This window comes from Phyllobates terribilis, unplaced genomic scaffold, assembly GCF_046119375.1.
Source record: "Phyllobates terribilis strain yellow unplaced genomic scaffold, ASM4611937v1 Scaffold_2__4_contigs__length_985480577, whole genome shotgun sequence".
Classification (NCBI taxonomy): domain Eukaryota; kingdom Metazoa; phylum Chordata; class Amphibia; order Anura; family Dendrobatidae; genus Phyllobates; species Phyllobates terribilis.
In genome coordinates this window covers 478,273,976-478,291,988 of record NW_027362762.1, presented here as the reverse complement: position 1 = coordinate 478,291,988, position 18,013 = coordinate 478,273,976, and the positions used below count along the sequence as shown (strand labels likewise).

Below are 18,013 nucleotides of genomic sequence, written 5' to 3'. Positions count from 1 at the left end.
GGGAGCTGCGCGCTCCGGCTGCAGAAAGAGGAGCGCTGGTGAACGCAGAGTGGGGAGCACGGGGAGTGAGGAGGTGAGTGGGACGGCGTCTCTGCCTGGCAGGGGGCAGAGATGCCGATGCTACAGTACCCCCCCTTTACGCCCCCTCTTTTTTAGGCCAGAAAGGAATTTTTCAAGGAGAAGCGGGGCATGAATGTTTTTCCTGGGTTCCCAAGTTCTCTCCTCTGGGCCAAACCCCTTCCAATCCACTAGAAAAAGGGTCTTTCCTCTTACCCTCTTAGTGGCCAGAATGTTCTCTACCTCAAAAAGGTCCTCAGCGGAAACCGGAGCAGGGGGGAGTACCTAGATTGGAAAAAGAGTTAAACACAACTGGTTTGAGGAGAGATACATGGAAGGAGTTGGGAATCCGTAAGGTGGCCGGAAGTTTTAACTTGTAGGCCACTGGGTTGATTTGTTTGAGAACTTCAAATGGACCGATAAACCGAGGACCTAACTTATAGGAGGGTATTTTGAGTCGGACATGTTTGGGAGAGAGCCAGACTTTATCTCTTGTTCGGAATTGAGGCGGATCCAGACGTCTCTTGTCAGCATGTTTCTTCATCTGCTCGGAGGATTGAAGAAGTGCGGACCTAGTATTTTCCCAAATGGTGGAGAATTTGCTGACAAGAGCCTCCACGGCAGGGTTGTCCACCGAGGCGGAATCCGGGGATGTTGACGTGGACCACGAAGAACGGGGATTTAGAGGTAGATTCGCTCTCATGGTTGTTGTAGGAGAATTCTACCCATGGTAGGAGCTCCACCCAATCGGTATGGTGAGCGTTAACAAAGTGCCGGAGGTAGCTGGTAAGGATTTGGTTGATACGCTCCACTTGGCCATTGGACTGTGGATGGTAGGCAGAGGAGAAATCCAGGGTGACATCCAGTAGCTTACAGGTAGCTCTCCAGAAACGTGAGGTGAACTGAACCCCTCGAACCGATACAATGTGGAGGGGTAGGCCATGGAGACAGAAGATATGACGGAAAAAATCCTTGTCCAGCTCCGATGCAGACGGGAGGCCAGGCAGAGGAATGAAGTGGGCCATCTTAGAGAAGCGGTCGGCGACCACCCAAATGACTGTACAACCGGCAGAAACAGGGAGATCAGAATAAAGTCCATTGCAATGTGCTGCCACGGGGCAGCAGGTACGGGATGAGGCAGGAGGCGACCGGCTGGAAGATGTCTGGGAACTTTGTTGCGGGCACAGGACGAACAGGCTGAGACGAAGTCTACCACATCCTTGCGCAGGGTAGGCCACCAGTAATGCCGGGCAATGAGTAGGAAGGTCTTCTTTTGGCCAGCATGGCCGGCTAATTTAGATGAATGACCCCAGTGAACATCCTTCTCACGATCTGGTACCGCTACAAACGTCTTACCGGGTGGAAGACGAGTCAGATCCAAGGGGGCCACATTCATCACTTTGGAGGGGTCGATGATGTGCATAGGCTCCTCCTCTTGATCGGAGGGCAGGAAGGATCGGGACAAGGCGTCAGCTTTGACATTCTTGTCCGCCGGGCGGAAATGTAGGACGAAGTCGAAGCGGGCGAAGAACAAAGACCACCGGGCCAGACGCGGATTGAGTCTTTGGGCATTCTGGAGATATGCCAGGTTTTTGTGATCCTTATAGATGATCACCGGGTATAGAGCTCCTTCAAGCAGGTAACGCCACTCCTCCAGCGCCAATTTAACGGCTAAGAGTTCTCGGTCTCCTATGGAGTAGTTGCACTCAGACGAGGAGAAGAGTTTGGAGAAGAAGCCGCAGGTTACCATTCTCCCGGATGAAGACTTTTGGGTGAGCACCGCTCCGGCTCCGGAGGAGGAAGCATCAACCTCCAGGTAGAACTGTTTGTTGCAGTCCGGACGGTGCAGCACTGGGGCAGAGGAGAAGGCTTGCTTTAAGGAAAGGAAGGCCTCCTCAGCTTCGGGCGACCATTCCTTGGGATTTGCTCCCTTACGGGTGAGCGCAGATATGGGAGCAGTCCGGGAAGAGAAGTGCGGGATGAAGAGACGATAGTAGTTGGCGAAGCCCAGGAATCGCTGAATCGCCTTCAACCCCTCCGGACGGGGCCACTTTAGGACAGCAGAGAGCTTCTCGGGATCCATTCGTAGGCCTGTCTGGGAGATAACATAGCCCAGGAAAGGAAGAGAGGTCTGCTCGAAGAGGCACTTCTCGAACTTTGCATAGAGGTGATTCTGCCTGAGCCTAAGCAGGACCTGACGAACATCCCTCCGGTGTGTGGGAAGATCCGGAGGGAAGACCAAGATATCGCCCAGGTACACCACCATGCAAGAGTAAAGAAGATCACGGAAGATGTCATTGACCAATTCTTGGAAGATGGCAGGAGCATTGCAGAGACTGAAGGGCATCACAAGGTATTCATAGTTACCGTCCCGGGTATTGAATGCCGTCTTCCACTCGTCTCCTTGACGGATTCGGACCAGGTTATACGCCCCACGTAGATCTAGCTTGGTAAAGATCCTAGCTCCCTTAAGAAGGTCAAACAACTTGGAGATGAGCGGCAGGGGGTATTTGTTCTTTACCGTGATTTGGTTGCGTCCTCTATAGTCAATACAGGGGCGTAATGAACCATCTTTCTTATTGGCGAAGAAGAATCCGGCTCCAGCCGGGGAGGTAGATTTCCAGATGAATCCCCTCGCCAGATTCTCCTCGATGTACTCCGACATGGCCCGGGTTTCGGCCGACGACAACGGGTAAATACGCCCACGGGGTGGAGTGGCGCTGGGTACCAGGTCGATCGGGCAATCATATGGCCTATGAGGTGGCAGTGTCTCTGCTTCCTTGTTACCGAAGACATCTGCATAGGACCAGTAAGGTGCCGGAAGACCGGGTAAATTAGCCGGGGTAGGTGGAGGACGAGCCGGGCAAACCGGAACCAGGCAGGTCCTATGGCAGTCCTGCCCCCACCGGAGTACTTCACCAGATTGCCAGTTCAGCACGGGTTCATGTGTCTGGAGCCAGGGTAGACGTAGCAATAGGGAGTAAGAGAGTCCGGACAGCACATGGAAGGAGATCTTCTCAGAGTGCAGCATTCCCACCTGCAGGGTTATGGGTTCAGTGACGAGCAGGATGGTCACCGGAAGGAGTCTCCCATCCACGGAGGCAACTGACAATGGTTCAGCCAGAGGTTTGGTGGGAATCCGGTATCTCTCTACCAGGGACTGAGAAATGAGGTTTCCAGCAGTTCCAGAATCCAGGTGAGCAATTTCAAAGTGACGGTTCTCTCCCCAGGAGATAGAGACAGACAAAGTCAGGGACGGAGAGGGCTTACTTTTGCCTAGGACGACCTCTCCGAGCGGTCCTAGACACTGGACTTTCCCGGCTTCTCCGGGCAGGAACGGATGAAGTGCTCCTTACTGCCACAATAGAAACAGCTCCCCTCGGCTCGGCGTGACTCTTGGCGAGATTTGACCATCTTGGGCTGGTTGATCTGCATAGGTTCGGGCGAGTGCGCCCGGGGAGTGACTGGTTGAGAGGCAGGTCTCTGGAAGGTAGGAGCAAGGCGAGGAAACTTTCTCTCCCGGCTAGTCTCTTTGGTACGTTCTTGGAAACGGATGTCAATCCGAATAGCTAGTGACACTAGGTCATCCAGGGTGGTAGGAATGTCCCGACTGGCTAACTCATCCTTAATCCGACTGGAAAGACCCTCCCAGAAGACGGACACCAGAGCCTCGTTGTCCCAGGCAAGCTCAGAAGCGAGGGTACGGAACCGTATGGTATATTGACCCACGGTGAGACTCTCTTGGCGGAGCCGTAGCAGAGAGGAGGCTGAAGAGGATTTTCGTCCTGGTTCATCGAAGACTTTCCGGAAAGCAGCGAGGAAAGACGATAGGTCGGACACCAGGGGATCCCCTCTCTCCCACCAAGGATTTAGCCATGCCAGTGCTTCCCCAGTGAGATGGGACATGATGAATGCCACCTTGGCCCGGTCGGAGATGAACTGATGTGCCAAGAGTTCGAAGTGCAGGGTGCACTGGTTTATGAAACCTCGAGCTAAGGTGGGGTTGCCAGCAAAACGTGGAGGTGCCGAGAGCCGGGGTCCAGGGCTGGATGCCGTGGTATTGGTGGGCAGTGGTGCTGCCGGAGCGGAAGTCACACCACTCGAGGTGGATACAGGTGGGACAGACAGCGTGTCCAGTCGGGAGTTGACATTCCGCAGGTAGTTCAGAATGGTTTCCTGTTGGGATCTCTGACGAGAAACCTCCTGGTACAGGTCCGTAAGCAAGGGGGCTTGGGGGCTACAGAGTTCCATGGCCCGAGCAAACTGTTACGGGTCCGGGGGGTGGAACCTCTGTGCTACGGTGCAAGGAGGGACCCAGAGGGGCGTAACTAAGTATCAACCCGGACCGACCCTGGTCATACGGTGGCTAACGACTCCGTGACCAGGGAGGGACCGAGCCGAGGGACCAGGTGCTACTCTGGGGACTACCTTGTAAGGGAGCAGGTGACTCCCACGGTACAGATGGCAGGGACTGACCGGAATAGCAGGTAGGCACAGCTGGCAGGCTGGCGAGCAGAAGCCTCCAGGTAGGCTATCAGGTAGACACGGCAAGTGACGGCAGGAGTCTCTAGGTGGGCTGGCAGGTGGTCACGGCAAGTGACGGCAGGAGTCTCTAGGTGGTCACGGCAAGTGACGGCAGGAGCCTCCGGGAAGGCACGGCAGGTAACAAGCAGGTAACAGGCAGGTCACAGGCAAGTGCTCCCAGGTGAACGGACTGGCAGGCACGGCAGGAAACAGGCAGGCAACAGGCAAGTGCTCCCAGGTGAGCGGACTGGCAGGCACGGCAGGTAACAAGCAGGCAACAGGCAAGTGCTCCCAGGTGAGCGGGCTGGCAGGCATGGCAGGTAACAGGCAGGTAACAGGTAGGTAACAGGCTGGCGGGCAAGACTGGTAGTCAGGCTAGCAGCGGGACCTGAGGGCTGAAGCAGAGGTCAGAAACACTGTGCAACAACTTTTGCTCGGGCACCTCCATTTTGGAGGAGGTGCCTTATATATGGGAGGACCCTCGGCTATTGGCCGGGGACTCCTTAGGACGGCGCGCGCGGCCCCTTTAAGAGGGAGGGAGCGCGCGCACTAAGCACAGTGCCTGGGGAGCTGCGCGTGCCGGCAGCAGGAAGAGGAGCGCTGCTGAACGCAGAGCGGGGAGCGCGGGGAGCGAGGAGGTGAGTGGGACAGTGTCTCTGCCTGGCAAGGGGCAGAGACGCCGATGCTACACCCCCCTAGTGACCCGGGGCCTACCTTCTTCATTTTCTTTTTCAGGTAGGCCGCAGCTTCGCGGGCGACGGTCTTCTTCCAGGACCTTGCGTCGCTCGCGTCTGACGTCAGAGCGTCCTCTGGGCCTCCTTCCAGGACCTGACGCTTCCTGGTTCGACGTCAGGGGCGGGGCGTGTCCTGGGCTTCGCGCGCTTCCAGCGGTTATGCCTCTCCTATTCCCGCGGTTACGCCCCTCTTCTTACCGCGCGGTGACAGGAAGATGGCGGACAATGGCGGGAAATCTCGGGAGTGGCGGGAAACCTTCACCACAGTGAGTATTACAGTCTTTTAGGGCGCACAGTACCCGGTGGCAACGGGCACGCAATCCTGTTCGTGACACCAAGGCTGAAGCGCCCCCTGGGCCGTGGGGTACTCGGCAGCCGGGCATCTGCGGATGCCGGTGGGGGATATCACGGTGGCTGGCCCGGTCCGTGACCCAGGGCGGTCAGTAAAAAGGGGAATTATATATAGGGGATTTGGAAAGTGAGCCGCCGCTGCGGAGCAGTCCTCTGGAGCTGGTGTTACGGCAGCAGGGATGGTGTGGCTCTCCACAGGTAGAGCTAGCTCCAGGGCAGTGTAGGGGTAGATGGTGGATGCTGGGGAGAAACGGCAGGACGGTCCCGGAGGAAAGACGGACACTCACATGGGGGTAAGATTCAGTACCTTTACTGGTGATGATGCAGGCACAGTCCAGGGTACTCCGGACGAAGGGCGCACTTTTCGACTCTCCCCAGTGAGCGGGTATAGGGCCTCCTGATCCGTGGCTTTACTCGCTAAGCTTCTGGCCTGCCTGGAACTAGGCCTAGCTTGGTTACTGTCTGTCTCTCCCTTGCACCTGCTGACCTGGTGGTAGGGCCTTCTCTTGGAGACCACACTCCCTGGACGCTTGGGCCTCCCTGACGTGTAGTCAGCGTTTGGTAATCCTGGGACCTGTAGTCCTCCAGGGGTCCCGGTGGTCCCTACTGGGTGTAAAGGGTCCCTGTAGGCGCGGACCCGGTGTCCGGTATATATCTCGGGGTGAGCCTGGTATGCTCCTCTGCCCTCTCGCTACTTCTTCCTTCTCCTCTCGCCTTCGGCCACACTCAGGGCCCTCACTCGTGCTGTAGGCCTTGGCTCGCCTAAGCACAGCAGCCAGCATGCTGCCTCTTCGCTGCTCTCTGAGCGTCAGCACGCTCCCAGACTCTCAGTGTCTGACTGAAACACAAACTGTAACTCAAACTGAGCTGCCTGGCTCCACCCTCCCTATATATATATCCCTATCGGGCTCCCTCTGCTGGTCTGAGGTGGTAGGGTGGAGGTGTGTGAATGTGTGAGGGCCTCTTGTGGAGAAGTTCATCCATGCACCCTTCTGGGTTCTGTGGCACCAGTACGCAGCAGGGCGCCACATCAGCATAGTCTGACTTTTAGGCCAGGAGATGCTGTTTGTCAAACAGGCAATCCCTCCATGTGTCATAGCTGTGTAACAGCTGCGACACATGCAGCCGTGGCGGCTGAAACTGAAATGCCAAGCACGCCGAAACTACTTAGCAATTAGCCGAGCGTGCTCGTTTAAAGGGTTAAACAAGCACGCTCGCTCATCACTATTCAGGAGACTTGAGGCCGGGCCATGCATCACGGTCTATACTTAGACCATTTGTCTCAGACATCTAAATTCACCCTTACAGTTTCAGCCTTCATTTCTTTTGTCTATGCACGGATAACGTACTTATTCTTGTCTTCCTATTACATACTTGGCTGTTATTGTCTGTCCTCACCCAACATTCCACTTGCGCTTCACCATTGTTCCTTCTTCCAACACATGAAGTTAGCTGTTCACTTGTCACCCTCTGACGAAGCTATACACGAAACGCACTTTGGGGTGCAAGGCAGTGTGGATTGCTGACAACATGGCACAGGGTATGTATTGGAATTTAATATAACCAACCTTTCCTTAGTGTTGGGCTACCTAATTCTGACCATGGGGCAATTCTAGCTGTAGATAGTATGACTTTAATCACTATATCTATATATCTTCTCCTAGATGAAGACACTGAGAATGTACATGTGAAGCTTATGTGTAATTTTTCAATCCTGGCTGTATAATACATAGTAAATGCAATACTGTTTTACTGTATTCTTTGCATAATTCTCTAATTCTGGCTTAATAATTTTCCAATCATGGCTTTGTATTATATACTAAATGAAATATTGTGTTATTATTTATTGAATATTTACCTGTACCCTCAATACTTATTGTGCAATCACACTGCCTTTTGATTTTAAATTGGGTTTTTAGGGGCTTTTTTTATGTGGGAGTCTGTCTTTCGTGTATAATAAATTAAGTTATTCTACATTAATTTTCAGTTGTGATTTATGTATAATAAATCATATAGTAGTCTGAATATAGCTGTTCACTTGTAGTCTAATATCTCCCATCTTTTCACAGATACCAAAGTATAGTGATAACGATCAACTTACAATTATCACTGACTGAGCTGTGGAAAAGCAATACAAAAATTCCCATAAGGCCATGTTCACACGTTCAGTATTTGGTCAGTATTTTACATCAGTATTTGTAAGCCGAACCCAGGAGTGGAACAATCAGAGGAAAAGTATAATGGAAACAAGTCACCACTTCTGTATTTATCACCCACTCCTGGTTCTGGCTTACAAATACTGATGTAAAAAACTCACCAAATACTCAATGTGTGCTTGTGGCCTAAAATAGAATCTCCAGCACCTGCATGGCTCATTCATTCTGTGTGTGTGATACGTCAGTAAGAACCTGGCAGGAAAGGGTTGCAGGCTCAGCACACTCCCTGCCAGGACTTCCCCAGTGGGCGGACTGAAACTGTGGAAGGACTCAGGTGCTGTAAGTGAGTGAGTCAGGAAGCCTGGCCAGCAGATCATACAGAAATGCGGCATTTCTACAGGGGGATTGTATCGTAACCATGCCTGGCTGTCTCGTGTGGACACTCCTATGTGCGAGCTGCATGGCGGGCTATGTCACAGGTATGGCTTTTTTATATTATAATAATTGGATCTGATTTACTAAAGCTGGAACAGGACAGAGAAGTTACATTCCTCATTTGGCGGAGCGGAATTTGACTTTTCCCTTTATTTACCTGTAGTCTTATGTAAAATAACAAGCTATGAAATGGAGTTGTGCCTAATGACCGACAGCAGCTTGTTGTTTTACTGCGGACATCAAGGTAAACACCTGACAATGGCAAGGAGTCCTATACAAAGAAGCGGGGAAATATGTGCTCTGTACAGATATAATGTCATCTAAGTTCTAAATAGCTTTTACTATCAATGTGCTGTAACTTGTATATGTATGAAAGATAAGCGAGCAAGCGAGTCTTTATCATGACAGCACAGAGGCGTCAGAGCTGACAGTCCGTCACGTAACCTCATGTTCATGATGTAACAGCTGTACGGCATACAGAAATCCCACTGTACAGTGTCGCCCATTCTGCCAATGTCATGAGAAAGGGGATAGACTAAACAGCTGATTGCGTAACTCTTGGACTTTTCCAGGTAATTATAATATTAAAGGGGTTGTCTACTACCTGGACAGCCTCATTTAAAATAATGCCATATACTTACCAGGCGCCGTTCCAGTGACATTGGCGCTGGGGCTCACGTGACATTATGCTATGTGAGCCCTGACGCCAATTGGCGGCTGCTATTCTCTCACTACTTCTGCATGAGGTGAGTATGTTTTTTATTTTTTTTTATTTTACAAGGGGGAGTACTTATTTTAAAAGTGGTTGTCCAGGTAGTGGAAAACTCCTTTAATTAGTAATTTTTGCTAAAATGTAGAGAACTTAACATAAACATTGGTGATATTGGGTGTCCAGTCCTGTTATTTGCTTTTAGGGGTAAATTCTGCTGACCGGTTCCTTTTACTATCCAGCAATAGGAGAGCATTTTATAGCTACAGCACAGGTGCACACAGATTTCTGATCCAAGCGACACATTTCCATTTTACTACTTCTGCATAGAAACTCATGCACAATGGATAACTGTTGGCAGGTTGTTCCACTGGCAGCTAGCTCCCCCGAGTCCTCCATACACAGGAGTGCTCACTATGCTGAGCGCACCTATGTTCTCTACACGAGAGCTGCTGCCAGACTTTTCTAGTGGCAGTTTATATAGCCGAGAGCAAAAGGATTGGTAATTTCAAATCAGATATGCCAGATCCTTATCTCCTCCGACTGTCAGGTGAACCCATCAATATCAGCAGTTTTGACCAACATTAGTCTTATGTATATGGGTGGCCTTTAAGGGTGCACCAATCTTTAAAGAAGACAAGGTGATTTTTCATTTTTGCTTTTTCGCCTTTTTCTCTCCTTTTTCCAATCAAATCCAAGTGGGGTGAAATTCTGAACAAAAACAAAAGAAATTCCACCATTTTTATTTTTTGCTTTTACGGTGTTAATTGTACAATAAAATGAACTGGCAACGGATTCTCCAGGTCAGTACAATTACAGCGATACCAAGCTTGTATAATTTTTTTTATATTTGAGTGGGCAAAGAAAAAATCTGAACTATGAAAAAACTTTTTTTTTTCTCTGTTACCACATTTCTGAAATCCGTGGCTTTATATTTTTTTGTTGATGGAGCTGCTTGAGGAATTGTTCTTTTTTTGGGTTGAGAGCTAATTCGTACTGTTTTAGGGTATATGGGTTAATTTTATATTCTCAGAGATTTTACTTTTCAGACATGGCGATAACAAAATATACACTGCTCAAAAAAATAAAGGGAACACTCAAATAACACATCCTAGATCTGAATGAATGAAATATTCTCATTGAATACTTTGTTCTGTACAAAGTTGAATGTGCTGACAACAAAATCACACAAAAATCATCAATGGAAATCAAATTTATTAACCAATGGAGGCCTGGATTTGGAGTCACCCCCAAAATTAAAGTGGAAAAACATACTACAGGCTGATCCTGTCCTTAAAACAAATCAAAATGAGGCCTCCACGTGCCTGTATGACCTCCCTACAATGCCTGGGCATGCTCCTGATGAGGTCACGTATGGTCTCCTGTGGGATCTCCTCCCAGACCTGGACTAAAGCATCCACCAACTCCTGGACAGTCTGTGGTGCAACATGACGTTGGTGGATGGAGCGAGACATGATGTCCCAGATGTGCTCAATCGGATTCAGGTCTGGGGAACGGGTGGGCCAGTCCATAGCTTCAATGCCTTCATCTTGCAGGAACTGCAGACACACTCCAGCCATATGAGGTCTGGCATTGTCCTGCATTAGGAGGAACCCAGGGCCAACCGCACCAGTATATGGTCTCACAAGGGGTCTGAGGATCTCATCTGGGTACCTAATAGCAGTCAGGCTACCTCTGGCGAGAACATGGAGGGCTGTGCGGCCCTGCAAAGAAATGCCACCCCACACCATTACGGACCCACTGCCAAACCGGTCATGCTGAAGGATGTTGCAGGCAGCAGATTGCCCTCCACGGCGTCTCCAGACTCTGTCACATGTGCTCAGTGTGAACCTGCTTTCATCTGAAATACCAAATAATATAACCAAACCAAACCCTCTGGTTTCCGCTCTTTACACTCCACTGAAACTGCCTTCACTAAAGTCTCTAATGATCTACTAACATGTTACACGCACGCTGCTAGGTTCAGATAGGGGCGAGACAGGTTACATGAATTCTTTGGAATCCTGGGGGAACCGTTACTCAGTGCGACCATAGACCATGTGCTGCAGCTTCTCTCAGGCACACAGGGGTATTGACCCTCAGGCACAGACACGTAGGTTGTTTCACTTGCTGACCAGACACGCTTGACAAGAGTACGGTAGAACAGTAGCATTTAATAACTTGCACTGGCTGTGCAGCTTATTAAGTCTTATCAGCAACAGGCTCCAGTGACAAACAGTACAGTTTCCTTAGCAGCACAGCAGTTCAGTCTTCCCAGTAGTACAGGACAGCACAGTTCTAATGCAAAAGCAAATTAATGAGCACTGCATTCTTTACAGCACAGTGAGATGTAGGAGGGGGGGCAGAGTTTGCTGAGGGAGATGATCTCTCTGACACCATTTCTTACACTCCTTATCTTTCTGCCTGACAATACTCTGCACTGTTAGTTCAGGAACTCTACCTGACCTGTGCTGAGCTTCACTCCTGACTTGAATCCTTTTCACTTGCAGGGAAACTTCTGTGAGATACAGAACAGACACACCACTTTCTCTTCGGCTCCAGCCAGACAGTAAACAACTTCCCCACAATCCCTCTGGGGCTCTGCTAAAACACTCCCCTTCTCCTGTAACTGTGTTAACCCCTCTAGTTTCTGGATGCTTCTGGAGCACAACACTTCCTGTCTCATGTGCTTGTGTTACTTCTAATAGTTGCTGAATGCTTTTAAAGCAACAGCACTACTTCTGCATGTCACACGCTGCAACAGCACTACTTCTGCATGTCACAAACAGCTAAATCCAAAGGTCACTGCTCCCTGCTGATTCTCCTGTATCTCTCTGCCGCATTTGACACTGTGGTTCACCAGCTCCTCCTCACTATGCCCCGCTCTATAGGCCTCAAGGAAACCGTTCTCTCCTGGTTCTCCTCCTACCTCTCTGACCGCTCCTTCACTGTATCTTTTGCTGGCTCCTCTTCCTCTCCTCGTCCCCTTACTATCGGGGTTCCGCAGGGGTCAGTCCTAGCCCCCCTCCTATTCTCTCTATACACTGCCCCTCTGCCCCTATTGGACAAAAATTCAGCAGATTTGGGTTCCATTATCATCTCTATGCTGACGACACCCAATTATACGCTTCTCTCATCACTCCTACCCTAATACAAAATACCAAGGATTGTCTGTCTGCTGTCTCTAACATCATGACCTCCCTCTATTTTAAACTGAACTTCTTGTTTTTCTCCCCTCTACTAACCTACCTCTACCTAACATCGAAATTACCTTGGAGGATTCAACCATAACCCCCAAGCAGCACACCCGCTGCCTTGGGGTCATATTCGACACTAACCTTTCCTTTACTCCCTATATCCGATCACTCACCCACTCATGTTACCTGCATCTTAAAAACATCTCCAGAATCCGACCTTTTCTTACCTTTGAAATTGCTAAAACTCTTGCTGTCGCTCTTATTCACTCTTGTCTGGACTACTGCAACTCCCTTCTGATCGGTCTCCCTCTTACCAAACTTTCTCCTCTCCAATCCGTCCTGAATGCGGCAGCCAGGGTCGTATTTATGTCCAACCGCTTCACCGATGCCTCCATCTTGTGCCAGTTATTACACTGGTTGCCCATTCGCTACAGGGTCCAATAAAACTCATCTCTCACCCACAAAGCTCTCCACAGTTCTGCACTGCCTTATATCTCCTCTCTCATCTGTCTATTGCCCTACACGTGCCCTCCGTTCTGCAAATGACCTAAGACTAACATCCCCCATAATCCAAATCTCGCACCTCTGTCTCCAAGACAGTGCTGCGCCAGTTCTCTGGAATGCACTATCCCAGACGATCCGACTGATGCCTAACCCCCATGTCTTCCAGCGCGCTTTAAAAACCCAGCTCTTTAAACAAGCCTACCACCTCAAATACTCTGTAAACTAACTTCCCCCTGTCCCCTCCTTTTAAATATTATTCAGAATCTGCACCCTATCAGTCATCTGTCTCCACACCGTCCATGCACACGATAACTGCACTCGATACTTGATTATTGCACTTAAACATACCGGCTGATGACCGGATCATGCAACTTTACATGAAAATCCCTATTTATTATAATTGCCAGACCTGAAATAACAAACACTTTTCACCTATTGTGTCCCCCCATTTCCTTGTAGAATGTAAGCTTGCGAGCAGGGACCTCACTCCTAATGTAACTGTTTAAACTGTCTTAAATTGTATTGAATTTATTGTCTGTACATGTCTCCACCTAATTGTAAAGTGCTGCAGAATATGTTGGCGCTATATAGATAAAAATTATTAAAACTTGGACAAAGCTGCGGGCCAACCAGTATACAGAATAATGGGCCACACACAGCTTTCCATACAGTATAATGGGCCCCACAAAGTACTCTTTACAGAATAATGGCCCCACAAAGGGGTGGTGGTTCTGGTGTCACGGGCCAAATATAATCACCCTGCGGTCCAGATTTGGCCGACAGGCCAGGGTTTGACATGTATGCATTAGAGGATGAAAAAAATGATTAGGTAAATTTACAGTTAGGTCCAGAAATAGTTGGACAGTGGCCTCTGCATGCCACTATTTTTGATTCAAAGTGAAACAACTGAGATGCAATTGAAGTGTAGACTTTCAGGTTCAATTAAAGGGGTTGAACAAAAATATCCTGTGAAACTTTTAGGAATTACAACCATTTTTCTACAAAGCCTCCTCATTTCAGGGGCTCAAAGTAATTGGACAAATTAACTTTATCATAAATAAAATGTTCATTTTAATTCTTTTGTAGGCAATGACGAAGTCTGGACGTCAACAAATGCTGGGTTACCTCATTTGTGATGCTCTGCCAGGCCGTTACTGCAGATGACTTGTTTGTGGGTCTTTTTGTCTTAAGCACATAAAATGCATGCTTGATGGGGTTGAGATCTAGTGATTGATTTTGGCCATTGTAGAATATTCCACTTCTTTGCCTTAAACTCCTGGGCTGTTTTCGCATTATGTTTTGGGTCATTAGACAGCGCTTCACAGATGGACAATCCAGCCTTGCTGCATTTGTTTGAATCGTTTCAAGCCTTCTCAATACTTTCTTCTTCCCATCATTCTGGTTGATCTTAGTTTCATCTATCCAAAGCATGCTTTTCCAGAACTGGGCTGTCTTCTTTAGATGTTTTTTGGCAAAGTCTAATCTGACCTTTTCTATTTTTAAGGCTGATAAATTGTTTGCACCTTGTGACGAACACTCTGTATTTGTACTCTTCACATCTTCTATTTATGGTAGATTTAGATACCGAAACCCCTACTTCCTGGAGAGTGTTCTTCACTTGGGTGGATGTTGTGAATGGGTTTTTCTTCACCATGGAAAGGATGCTGTGATCATCCACCTCTGTTGTCTTCCATGGATGTCCTGGCCTTTTTGAATTCTCAAGTTCACCAATGCACTCTTTCTTTTGCGGAATGTACCAAACTGTTGATTTGGCCACTCCTAAAATTTCTGCTAGCTTTCTGATGGATTTCTTTATTTTGTTCAGCCTAATCATGGTCTGTTTCTCTTCCATTGAGAGCTTCTTTGACTGAATGTTGTGGGTTCACAGCAACAGCTTCCAAATGCAAATGCCGCACCTGTAATCAAATCCAGACTTTTTACCTGCTTAATTGATAATGGATTAATGATGGAACAGCCCATGCAAACCATTAAAGAGCTTTTGAGATAATTGTTCAATTACTTTGGTCCCTTTAAAAAGAGACAGCTACATATTAAAGTGTTGTAATTCCTAAATCCTTACTCCAATTAGGATGTGAATACCCTCAAATTAAAGCTGAGTCTGTACTTTAAGCCTATATTAATTATATATCTATCTTGATTTATGTTTTGGTAAACGCCTAAAATGCCAAAACGTGTCCATGACAATATTTCTGGACCTAACTCTATATATGCAAATTATGTTTTTTTTCTTTACAAAACTTAGATAATTTTTTTTTTTTTAGTAAAGATAAGTAATTTCATTTCTTAAATACTTTATAGCAAGGCATGTGTCATGTCACCTTCAAGGAATGTGAGTCAATTTACAGAGAAATCTCAAAGACTTGAGTGCTGTCCCTCCCTTCATGACCATAGATCTGCATTGAGAGTCTTATTTGTGTGTTTAGTATATACTATTGCATTCTATGTAATCTTGGACTCCAGCTGTCATTAACTGTCCCACCCTCTTATAGTAATTAGATGATTCTACTCGACCTGTGTCTGTACTGTATATCCAGCAAGGTGAGAACAGACAGTATCAATTGATTGTGAATACTATGGTGGCTGATTTTAAAAAAAAACACCACAATTTTTTTTTTCTTAACGGTATTATAAAAATGCAGATTGAAATAATGTTATTATCTGACAATACATTCCTTTTAAAAGACTAGATATGAAAGTAGTTGGAAATAACTCATGGACCTGAAGAAGATTTTGATTGAGCTTAAAAATCCATATTTTGATCCTTTCCGATCGTCAACTTGTATTTCATCTGTCGGGGACTATGAAGGTTAAAGTAGGATGTTACATTTTGGGAAGGGGTTTGAAAATCTGACATAAATGTGCATCATTTGTCTGGTACAAGTGTTTGGTGCAGTCTCACGCTATACATGGTGAAGGCCGGTTACTGAATAAGACTAATATTACCACTACACAGGGATGATATAGTTCTAAAATTGCGCTTTGCAAACCATAAAAAATGACCTTTGAGTTAAAGGGGTTGTCTTCAAGAATGGAGGGACTGCTAATTATATTGTTTAATGCTTGTTGTCTAGGTTACCGACCACCACTGTAGTTTAGAAGCGTTGCCGAAGATGCACAGTACTTACACTGCACTTTTAAAGCTCTAATCTAAATGCTGGCTGGAGCGCACATCAGGCCAGCTTTACTGTCCCAATGCTGCTACAACATCGCACAGTTCGGGACAACTTCATTGGTCCGAACTATCAATTTCAGGAGTTCACTGCTCACAGCAAGACAGGGGAGCAGTTCGCTCATGAAGATTAAACCTGAGAACAAGCCTTTGAAAGCCAGTTACTTCTAGGTCACACTCAAGAAGTATGAGAAAGTTAACATCCGGGTGACATTCAACCCTTTACCTTATCCAAACATTTCACACATAGCTATGTGTAAGATGTTTGGATAAAATCCAGAACAAAGTTTAGCAAGAATGTTCCATGCTCACTTTTTTCCATTCTGCTGAAGGTAGAGAGTGAGCTCCTACACGGACTAAGGGCACATATTCTCTTGCCAAACAACCACTGATCGGCTGGCTACATGCAAGCTGATCATTGGAAATATTGTGGCCTGTTTACACTAGTCGATAAACGTTCTATGCACACAGAATAATCGTTAATACAATTATTCTGTGTGCAGAGAATATCATTTTATCTGCAGCATATCAGCAGGGTTATGCTATGTAATCTGAGGACAGCATGAGGTAGCAGTAAAACCACTGAATTCAATGATGTGTCACTTATCAAGCTGTGTGTGATTGTTTACTTTCAATGAAAGTTTTATCAGTAGGACATTATCGTTGCTGTGGCTAGCTGCCGCATGCCAAGTTATCCAACTCTGCCCCCTTCCTGTGATAAGCAGCTCACTGTCAATAGACTATGTACATAGAGAGACTAGTGTAGGTGGGGTTAACTTTCTCAGCTTTACTGCACTCTACATCTAAGAACTCTGTTGTCACAACTGCTGCACCCAGCAATCTAAGTGATACATCGTTGGAATCAGTCTCTTTTCCTATCTTATGATTCTCTCAGATAAGGTAGCAAAAACCTAGTGACAGATTACTTTTAAGCTTGCTTGATAATGATCGCACCCAACAAGAAAGCATTCTTTTTGGGTGTTTTCTGGTCCATTTAGAAGGGCCAAAAACTTGTAATGAGCTTTCACACGAAGCAATGAAATATAAACAACACTGTAAATTTGATATCATAATTAGTGTTTGTCATTTCAAATTTGGGTTCGTGTTCGGGCGGAGCCGATTTTTTTTTTTTTTTTTTTGGCACAAACAAGCCGGAAACCCGAACACGAACCCGAATTTGAAATGTCGAACAAATTTGATCAACACTAATCATACCATGACAAGGTAATTTTTACTGCAGTAAAGTAGTAAAGACCATAAAAACAAAACATGAACGGTGTATTTTTTTTTTTTTTTTTTTTTCTGACGCTTATACCTAATAGACGACATAGCTTTAATGTTCTATATCCATACTAAAGCCAAAATTAGGCTAAGTGCATACAGCGTCTTTTAGACCCTGGCACGTTTTCCCAGGCGAAGCCGATTCAGGAAAATGTCAGCAGTTGTTCTCCTGAAGCGGCTTTGCCAGGAGTTTTGACAGAATTCTTGCAGCGGCTCCGCTGGTGGCATCTTTTACTCTAAATCAGTGTTTCCCAAACCCCATCCTCACGGCCCCCCACAGGTCATGTTTTCAGGATCTCCTTAGTATTACACAGGTGATTGAAGTATCATCAAGGCATCAGGAATTCTCTCACCTGTGCAATACTAAGGAGGTCCTGAAAACATGACCTATGGGGGTCCGTGAGGATGGGGTTTGGGAAACACTGCTCTAAACTATGACGCTTCTGAGCCGCCTGAAGAATGAGCATGTCTCTTATTTTAACCTCATCAGGGATTCTGAACCCTGAAGTGGTTAAAAGACGACGTCGCATAAGGAGGAACATGTACACAGCAATGTAATTTTGCCATTGCTTTGCATTATGTTTGTCTTATGGGACGCCTCTGTGGTGCTTTTTCAAGCAGATTCTGCCCAGAAGCCACCTGAAATAAAACCCCTATGTAACATCTGATCAGCCCGTCCTAACGGGCCTTTACTACCAACTTGTGATTAAGATAAACCAGAACTAAACTGGCAGAACCCAAGTTAAGAAACAAAATGAGCATACCCTCTAATAGGTACAGTAAGTGAATAGTAATAGCACATGTACATAAAATATGGTCCTGTCCCAATGAAGTACACCTTGTCGCAGGGGGGTGGCTGTTACGCTTTTTTGACC

At 47.2% G+C, this 18,013-nt stretch overlaps 1 protein-coding gene across 2 annotated transcripts in view; it reads left to right on the top strand.

Annotated features, from left to right (window-relative positions):
• Nucleotides 1-8,115: 8,115 nt before the first annotated feature.
• Nucleotides 8,116-18,013, top strand: part of IFNLR1 (interferon lambda receptor 1) — a 112,883-nt gene continuing 102,985 nt past the window's right edge. The window contains exon 1 of one of the 2 annotated variants that reach the window (XM_073670586.1): nucleotides 8,116-8,301. Coding sequence is in view for 1 of the 2 variants with exons in the window: in XM_073670585.1 (XP_073526686.1) it covers nucleotides 8,241-8,301 (61 nt within the window). In the remaining variant the exon portion in view is untranslated. The remainder of the gene's footprint in view (nucleotides 8,302-18,013) is intronic. The other variant, XM_073670585.1, reaches the window with a different exon arrangement.